The sequence below is a fragment of the Montipora foliosa genome, chromosome 10 (assembly GCF_036669935.1).
Source record: "Montipora foliosa isolate CH-2021 chromosome 10, ASM3666993v2, whole genome shotgun sequence".
In the NCBI taxonomy this organism is placed as follows: Eukaryota; Metazoa; Cnidaria; class Anthozoa; order Scleractinia; family Acroporidae; genus Montipora; species Montipora foliosa.
Window position 1 is genome coordinate 11,750,311 of NC_090878.1, and position 10,000 is coordinate 11,760,310.

The 10,000-nt window shown below is 39.5% G+C and overlaps 1 protein-coding gene across 2 annotated transcripts in view; it reads right to left on the reverse strand.

Moving 5' to 3' along the window:
- LOC137973186 (tyrosine-protein kinase receptor torso-like) overlaps positions 1-9,822 on the reverse strand; it is a 46,267-nt gene extending 36,445 nt beyond the window's left edge. The window contains exons 1-4 of one of the 2 annotated variants that reach the window (XM_068819954.1): positions 9,326-9,822; positions 7,223-7,522; positions 3,631-3,933; positions 3,077-3,385 (exon numbers count right to left, since the gene is read on the reverse strand). In XM_068819954.1, coding sequence (XP_068676055.1) covers positions 3,077-3,385; positions 3,631-3,933; positions 7,223-7,522; positions 9,326-9,452 — 1,039 coding nt within the window. In that variant the 5' untranslated portion in view covers positions 9,453-9,822. The remainder of the gene's footprint in view (positions 1-3,076; positions 3,386-3,630; positions 3,934-7,222; positions 7,523-9,325) is intronic. The other variant, XM_068819953.1, reaches the window with a different exon arrangement.
- Between the last annotated feature and the right edge of the window lie 178 nt (positions 9,823-10,000).

Consider the following 10,000-nt stretch of genomic DNA (forward strand, 5'->3'; position numbering starts at 1 on the left):
TTTTTAGTTCACTGTGTGCCAGGGTCTTCTCAAGACCCGCCGCCATATTGAAAGCCGAGAAGACCCTGGGAACGAGGTTGCATGACATCTGGATTGCTTCTAAGAATTATGTCACGAAAGTGTCGATTGCCCATGTGTTTTCGAGTTCTGAGTAACCAATATGTCATGAGAAGTGTCTATTGCCAAATAACTCGAGTTTGGATCATCGCACAGCCCTAAAACTTTGACACGCTCATGATTTATTACCCTCCTACAACATCTCAATTTCTTGACTTAATTTATTGAATGGTAAGCGATTTTATTTTTTCTTTGCGGGGTACTTGCGTGACGTGAAAACCAAGAAGAATTGCTATTGTAGGTTTGGTATGTTAAATTGTCTATGGGTGTATTCTTGGAGTCTCCAGATTGATGCATCGGGCGTACCAAAAATCTTATGTCTTTTTATTGACAAAGTATCAATTGAATAAAGGAAACGAAATCGCTTGTAATGCTTGTCTACAGTTTCATTCAGGTTGTGTTTACACTCAAGGTTGAGAGAAGAAATACAGTTGTTGATTCCATTCATTCATTAAAAGGGGAAACACTAACCAAGACTTTACAAAATTTCGGTTTAGGCCGCGGCTACGTGTGCAATTTTTTGCTCGCGACGGTCATGCGATTTGCTTCAAAGTTTGTCGCGTTACCAGCGCGCGATGAAAATTAATCGCAAGTGTAACCACCCTTGAAGTCTGCCGACGCGACACCTGAAAAAATCGCGAGAAATTCAACTTAATCAATTTCTCGCGATTTTTTTCAACGGCTTTTTCTGCTGTCGCGTTGCCAGTTCAAGAGTGGCTACAATTGCGATTTTCATCGGGCGGTTGGCAAAACCCGGATCGGATCGGATCGGACCCGACCGGACCGGATCGGATCGGACCGGATCGGATCGGATCGGATCGACAAAACCCGGACTGGTTCAATATCAAAATTCCTGCCAATAGACACGAAATGCCTGGGTCACCAGTTAAGGTTACTTCCCACCTTCACGGGTGTCCTTCCCGAAAAAGTTCGTACTTGCGTTTCAATAAAATCATAGCAAACTATACATCAGAAGAAAGCTTAATAAATGTGGACAGTTTGTGTATGCAAGGGCCATCTGAACAAAGTACAAGTGCCGGATCTTGGGAGATCTGACCAGCAAATAATATTTAGACTAAAAACAAAATAATTATGCAAGGCTGGTTGTACGGCTGTGAGGTTATATAGTTTTTGTTTGACCAATATTTCGTCAGGTACGGCCCGACTTCTTCAGGGAGTTATGTACGAGTTATGATTTAACTCCCTGAAGGAGTCAGGCCGTGCCTGACGAAAATTGGTCAAGCAAACACTATATATCCTAACAGCCGTAAAACCAGCCCTGCATACTTATTTGATTTTTAGTCTTAATAAACGTAGTTTACGCCAACAAATATAGTGTAACCGCGTTTTCCTTTTATTGTCAGGAACCGGTAAGACGTGAGACCATCGAGAGTTCTTCTAATTAATTTATCGGGTATCGGATGCCGCTTCACGAGCCATCAATCAACGAAGCCATCAAGCCATTATTCACAAGCCATCAATCAACGAAATTGTCTCAGGCGTTTTCGATATTCTGATTGGTTGTTTAGATATCCGCATCTAAGGTTGGAGTAGCCAAAAATATGCGAGGTATGTTGTGTAAATGGACGCCATGAGAAATTATTCTAAATATCGGAATCTCCTGACAAGCTTTTCTTGATTGATGGCTTGTGAATAACAACACTGTGAAGTCATTTTGCTCGTGAAGCGGCATCCGATACCCGATAAATTTAACGGAAGAACCCTCGGCGGTTTCACGTCTTACCGACGCCAATTCTAACACTTACCAAAAGAAAAACTCGTTAAAGCAGTATAATCGTAAACTACATTTGCTAAGCTTTCTTCTGATGTATAGTTTGTTATGATTTTATTGAAACTAACGCGAGTACGAACTTTTTTCCGGAAGGACACCCGTGAAGGTGGGAAGTAACCTTAACTGGTGACACAGGGATTTCATGTGTCTATTGGCAGGAATTTTGATATTGAACCAGTCCGGGTTTTGTCGATCCGATCCGATCCGATCCGATCCGGTCCGGTCCGATCCGATCCGATCCGATCCGATCCGATCCGATCCGGTCCGATCCGATCCGATCCGGTCCGGTCCGGTCCGGTCCGGTCCGATCCGATCCTGGTTTTGCCAACGGCCTTTTCATCGCGCGCTAGCGACGCGACCAAATTAGAAAAAATTGCATCACCGGCGAGAGCAGAAATCGCTGGTGTGGCCGCGGCTTTAGGATTACGATATTTCGATTAAAGGCGCTGTTACACTGTGAAATGTTAAGTTCTTCAATTTTCGTTTCAGTGCGTACGAACTCCAACCGAAATTTCGTTGTAGATTTGCGAATTTTCGTTTCAGTACGTACGAACTCCAACCGAAATTTCGTTGTTAGATTTGCGAATTTTCGTTTTCGTACGTACGAACTCCAAACGAAATTTCGTTGTTAGATTTGCGAATTTTCGTCCTGCGTTCGAATTTTCGTGTGGCTCAGCGAAATTTCGAAGAAATTTCGGGCGAAAAATCACACCTTTCCCACCGAAATTTCGAGAGAACACTAGCCGAAATTCGACGAAATTCGTTTGCATTCTTTTTGCACAGTCCACAAACTGTAAATAGTCCACAAACTGTCCTAAAAAGTATGATTGACCTCAGGATAATTTTAAGCAAAATTGCATCTTCTTGAAAGACATAGTAATGCAATTCCCAAATTCCAATTACTAAAATGTAAGTACTGGTATATTATTGCAAGATGGAAAATACCACAGAAATACCTGACTCAGAGTGTTCAGGTCTGTTTCCATCTTTCATTTCTATAATATTATTGTCCAGTATCTCACTGCTACACATAGGAGGACCTCAGTACGTGTGTATTAGATTTTTAGCTTGTTACCACATGCTTTCTCGCAATGGTAAAGAGATTTCAAGACAGCCCAAAATAGATAACATAATTCTTGATACTTTATACAAAAAACAATCACTTACCAGATCGCTTAGTTTTTACAACCTGAACAGAACTCTGTGGTCCATCACCAGCAGAAGTGTAGGCCAACACCTGCAATTCATATTCCGTGGATCCTTGCAATCCAGTAACAGTCTTTGTGTAAAGTGAAGCGTTGGAAACATCAATAAATTGAACATCTGGTTTGTCACCTGACCCTTTCCTATTAATAAACAACTTAAATCCTCGGATTATTCCATTTCTGGAGTCTTCGGGTGGCAGCTGCCAAGATGCTGTGACACTTGTAGAAGAGCTCGCAGTCACCATAAATCCACTGGGAGGCTTGGATGGAGCTTGAGCATAGCCAAGTCAAGAGGTAAAAGAAAGAGATACAATCATGCAATTAGAATAGTTGCACACTAAAAATATCAAATCTATATACATTTACAATGTATGTGCTGAAGTTGAAAAAAAATAATTCTAAAAGCACTTAGTCTAATCAAGTTGCACTGCAAAAAAGGATGAGATTTGCGATACTAAAGGGTTGGGGCATTAAGTGAAGGAAAAATGCACAAAAATCATTAATGACACCACTTACCATCTTCCATTGTTTTTACAAACTGAACAGAACAATTCGGTCCATCGCCAACCGAGGTGTAGGCCAACAACTGAAATTCATATTCTGTAAATTTCATCAACTCCCTGACAGTTTCTGCTCGAATGGAAGCATTGGAAATGTTAAGAAGTTTAGGTTGGTTGTCAGGGTGTTTTTGTCTATAGAACAATTTGAATCCTGTAATGATTCCATTTCTGGAGTCTTCGGGTGGCAGCTGCCAAGATGCTGTGACACTTGTAGAAGAGCTCGCAGTCACCATAAATCCACTGGGAGGCTTGGATGGAGCTTGAGCATAGCCAAGTCAAGAGGTAAAAGAAAGAGATACAATCATGCAATTAGAATAGTTGCACACTAAAAATATCAAATCTATATACATTTACAATGTATGTGCTGAAGTTGAAAAAAAATAATTCTAAAAGCACTTAGTCTAATCAAGTGGCAAATCATCCAAACAACCATTTGCCCTTCGATGGATTGACTATGGATAAGCACTGCATTGGTATAATAATCAAATCAGGGCTTCTGATAGGATGCGGAAAAAAATTAAAGATTATGCGGAAAATTTTTACCATATTATGCGTAAACATGCGTTGATTAAGCAGAAATTACACCGGATTATGCGGAAATTTAAACATTTATAGAACTAATAATTTGGCCCGTCCAATGTATTTACATGCTTATGGTAAATCAGGACTCGAAATTGCCTCGCCCCCCTCCCCTCGCTCGCTTTGTCGACCCTCAACCCGGCCCAGACCTAGCCGCGCGAATCCAAGATGGCGACCTCATTACGAATTCCGGTTTTTCGACCATCCAACCACCTGCGTGCCGGCTAACTTGGAAACTTTTAGGAAAACATACGCAGCTTTAATTAGGTTGCACAGTTATCTTGTTTGTATGTGTTGGCAATCTGGTCCTGTGTGAATTGGAAAGTGATGGATGAAAAAACATATCTTGAGACTGTGAGAAGTAGCTGTTGTGAAACAGATCAGGTTGTACTTCTTGCAATTGGCCAGCTTTAAGTGTCAAGAAAAGAGATTTGCCAGAGCCTGAGGGCAGATAAGCTATTGATGTAAACGTTCACACTCTTGGTAGTAACACATTGAGTTTTTTCACGCTTCTTAACTTGTCTTTCTGCCGTTATTAAAGATAATGTAAGGACATCAGTTATAGGCTTAGTTGATCAAAACACCCTAACCCTGGCAGTCGTGATCAGTCAATACGAAAAGTTTGGGTGCCTCAAAAGCAATTGCCGAACCTCGTTTGCCGAACCTCGTTTACAGGTTAGAGAGTAGCCTGACAATGGGTGGTTACATAGCTCCCAAATCTAAGAGGTTTTAAAATATTTCCTCTGTTAAGTCACTTGACTCACTACTAGCAGGGAATGCTTTTTCATAGTTCATATAGATGGTTATGAAACCCCAAAAACTTGAAAAGCGAGAACAGTGCAGTCATACTTCAAGCTAACCTGACTGTGACCACGCACAATATCTTGTCCTCGGTTCAAGTTTGAGTTTTGTATAAATTAACCAAAACTCCTGATTGGTTGTCTTTTAGAAGAAGGGTGTGGTTTGTGCATGGTCAGGGCCAAAACAGAAAACAAGAAAAAAACAAAGAACATGTGTACTGTAGAGTTTCATAAACATCTTGATATATTAACTACAATGGTCTTTGTAAGGAGAGGGAAAAGAGATTGACAGGAGTCATTGTTTAACAGTGTGCAATGATGTGTACATACTAAAACACAAAAAGCCCCATCAGCAACAATGATGCATAAAGTAGGCAATGATACATGTAAACAGAACTTGCACGCAAAGAAATGTTGGGGAAAAAAAAAGAAAAATTTGACACTCGTGGTAAAATGCTTAAATACAAATTTTGGCAAAATCGAGCCCTTCATGGTTTTTTTTTTCTTTTCATGTTTTTTCCCCTCTTTCATCGTTGTCTTCAAGTCTAGATTTTTCCTCGTTCTCTTCCAGCCTAGATCTTTCCTTTGCAACCGTTTAAGGTGTTTAAGGTGACGTAACTTAACGATACGATCTCTTCTCCAAATTAACGATTATCGTTAATTCCAAATTTGCTTTGAATTTACTATTATAGTTAATTTAGGACACTGTGCCCCAGGACTTGTGGTAGCAGTGGATTGGATTTGGTCCCGGACTTTCAACTCTATAAGTCACACTTCGTTCCATTTCACCACTGAAGATCAAGACACCGCGTTTTCAAAAAAAAAAGTTTTCTTCAAGTCTCCCATAGAATATCATTCCTGAGTAATTATAGGCCTAAGCTAGATTAATTAGGCATAAGCTTTGATTTTCAAATGTTTAGCTTGGTAACCGACCATTTGCAGTGTTTAATATTGTTTGTTGCCGTGTGATAATACAGCAATTATTAACAAATAGTGTTTAAAATATTGTCCCTGGGCAGCTAGAGGTGTCGTGGTCAAGGGGTTAGGTGACAGGTTAAATTAATCAAGTTAACATTCCCAGGTTCGAGTCCTATGTCCATACACTTGGGTTATCTTTCAAAAAATGTATGTCCATTTCCCATAATCCACATCAAGTTTTCAGTCTTCTAAATTAACGATACGTGTAATGGTAAATTCAGAGAAAAATTGATTACGAATTAACGATTATCGTTAATTCATAGGTTGAGAATGGGTTACTCAACTCTTGGATGATCTTTCCAAAAAATCATCACGGACGGGATAAACTTGAACTTGCAAATTATCTAAGCTCCCAGTTGGATTGATAACTTAGTTGGTAGAGCAAGTGCAGATGGTCATGGGTTCCAATGCTGTTCACTGAGCATGGATTTATTTCAAGCTTCTACTTACAAGTGACCACCTCCTAGTTTGCTTGATAGCTCAGTTGGTAGAGCAAGTGCAGTGCAATCGCATGACCATGGGTTCGAATCCAGTTCACTGAGCATGGATTTATTTCAAGCTTCTACAGTACTTACAAGTGACCAGCACCCAGTTGCCTTCAATTTGATAACTCAGTTGGTAGAGCAAGTGCAGTGCAATCACATGGTCATGGGTTTGAATCAAGTTCACTGAACATGGATTTATTTCAGGCTTCTACTTACAAGTGACCAGCTCTTATTTGGCTTGATAACTCAGTTGGTAGAGCACAGGCAGTGCAATCGCAAGGCCATGGATTCAAATCCCATTCAAGCCTCGATATTTAGGCTTCCTTTTCATTGCTTAACCAACCGTAATGATCTTTCCACATTTCATTTTCATTCTATTCTGCAGCTCAAATATATATATATATATATATGTGTTCATACTTTCCATAAAATGGTTTTCTTTTGTAGCCAAATTAGTTTAGGGGAAAAGTGATGACTGAAACATTCCAGTGGTAGATACAAGTACACGAAACAGGTGCACATGCGATGTAATGTAATAAGCCATGAAAAAAAAACTAAATACGATATAATCTGTAGTATTAAAACAAAGACTTTCGTTTTTTACCTATACGTTTGAAACACTTAAACTTTAATGGGTGACAGGCTGACTTACCTAACTTCAAGGGAGCCTATTGTTACAAAAGTTAAATTAAACAATATCACTTACCATCTTCCTTTGTTCTTGCGAATTCAACCGAACTGTTAATTCCATCTCCAGCGGAGGTAAAGGCCAACATGTGAAATTCATATTCTGTAAATTTAGCCAATCCGGTGACAGGTATTGTGTGCATCGAAACGTTGTAAACAAAAATGGTTTCTGTGTCATCAGCGCCTTTTTTCCTGAAGAATATCTTAAATCCTCTGATGATTCCATGTGTGGAGTCGGATGAAGGATGCTGCCAGGACGCTATGATAACCGTAGATGTGTTAGCAGTCACTTTAAAATTGCTGGGAGCTTTTGATGGCACTGAAAGATTTCAAATGCAGCGAAGACAAGAAATCAGAAATGAATGAACTTTGCCAATGGAATGAAATAAAAGAAATGTGATTCAACCACTCTTAAATGGAAAGCAACTTTCTTCCTTTCTAATACCCAATAAAGGAAATTAATTTGGTGAAGGGAGTGACATTTTGAATAAACTGAGAAAGACGGCTTATCAGAAACAAAAGAGTACGTAAATAAATGAATAAATCAATCAATAAATAAAAGCTCCATGGCATTCTACATTTGCCAATTCAATTTCTTTCAACTGCATTTGACTATATCTTCTCCCACACCAAGTGGAATAAAAATCAATTATTATAATTGATAGAAAATCGGTCAGTGTAAAACGCAGACTGCAGACCTGAGGGGTAAAATGCAGACTGAGGTTATAACGCAACTGTTGAAAAAGCCCAAACCACTTAGAAATGCTAACCTTAGGCCTAAAACAATATTTAGGCTTAACTGTTAGCATTCCTAATGGTTTTGGGCTTTTTCAACAATTAAATTATAACCTCAGTCTGCATTTTACCACTGGTCTCGGGCTGCACCCTTGCGAAATGAATTCCCAAAAAACTTGGAATTCCTAGGAATTCCCAACAATTCCAAGTCATGCAAATTAGGAAGACTTCACAATCTGGGAATTTTTGAGAATTTCTGAGATTGGATAATCATACTGCTGGGAATTACTGGGAATTCCTAGGAATTCCCAACAATTCCAAGACAGCAGTAGACAACAAGGGGATTTTTTAAGATGTTTTGAGAATGGTCAATAATAGACCACTGGGAAATATTGGGAATTATTGAGAATTCCAAGGCAAAGAGGTACAAAGGATGGATGGACTTCAATAAGAAATTTACCATGACTTCATTCACATTCTGTACTTCTAACTTAGACAAGTTTATTATCTACACACTGGAATGTCACATTAAGTTCTTAAACAACAAAAAAAATAATTAATGGTCTTAATACTCTCTAACCAATTAAATATTTAAATGAAGAGACCAATATGAAAATCATGGGAAGAAAATTTTAAGTTCCATGTCAACACAACACACCTACCAATAATTGGGTTAAAATAGAGAGCCTGTAAAGGAAATACACCTTCGGGACTCTTGTTAAATGCATTCCCAAATTATACACTGTCCCAAGTCATGATAATAATATTTACCTTGATGAAATGGTATATGAAATGAATCATATATGAACTGCGGATATGAAATCAAGTGAAGCTATGATCTTCGCAGTTATGAGCGCAATTTTTGCAATTGCGTAGAGAAGCCTGAAAATTTCAGGACTTCAACGGGGTTTGAACCCGTGACCTCGCGATTCCGGTGCGACGCTCTAACTAACTGAGCTATGAAGCCACTGACGTTGGGAGCTGGTCATTTGTGGGTTCTAATGGTCCCGTGAGGAATGAATCAATGACGAAATGGTATATGAAATGAATCATATATGAACTGCGGATATGAAATCAAGTGAAGCTATGATCTTCGCAGTTATGAGCGCTCATAACTGCGAAGATCATAGCTTCACTTGATTTCATATCCGCAGTTTATATATGATTCATTTCATCATTGATTCATTCCTCACGGGACCATTAGAACCCACAAATGACCAGCTCCCAACGTCAGTGGTTTCATAGCTCAGTTGGTTAGAGCGTCGCACCGGAATCGCGAGGTCACGGGTTCAAACCCCGTTGAAGTCCTGAAATTTTCAGGCGTCTCTACGCAATTGCAAAAATTGCGCTCATAACTGCTAAAATCATAGCTTCACTTAATATTTACCTTCTACCTCTGCCTCTGGGTTCGAACACATTGACAGCAGCTTTGCAACCGCAGATTTGATTGGTTCAGTGCTTTGAAATCTGCATACTCCAGGCGCAGACACCGCTATAGGCAGTGACAACCCCATGGTCAGAACGTAAGTGTCAATGTTTCCTCGACAGCATTCGATGACAAATCAAACATTTAAAGCGGGTTCCATTTTCATGAGCGAGCTTTTCATAATGTCTGTTGTCGTCAATATATCCGACTGAATTTGGATCCATGGAATATAATCTGAATCGGGGAAGTTATTTGTGCGATCTTCGTGCGACTGTTCTTGCTTGTTTCTGCAATAATCCAGCGGATTCTCTTTTAAGGTTGCATATATGAAGCATCTACCGTTTGAGCCAATGACCTCGTGTTCGAAACGAAGAAGCCTTTTTCATTCGCTTTGGCGCCCTTACTTGAATATCATGGATCGACTTTTGTGGCTTATAGAATAGGCCATTTCCGAGTTCATGTCTGCCTCCTCTCCAAAGCGAGTCTAAGTGCGAAGTTTTTGTGATGGTAATTGGTTCTACTTTACATATGAAAGAAAACTAATTATAAGAAAAACTTCGCACTTAGACTCGCTTTAAAGAGGAGGCAGACATGAACTCGGAAATGGCCTATTAGTTAAAATGGTTTTTATTGTTG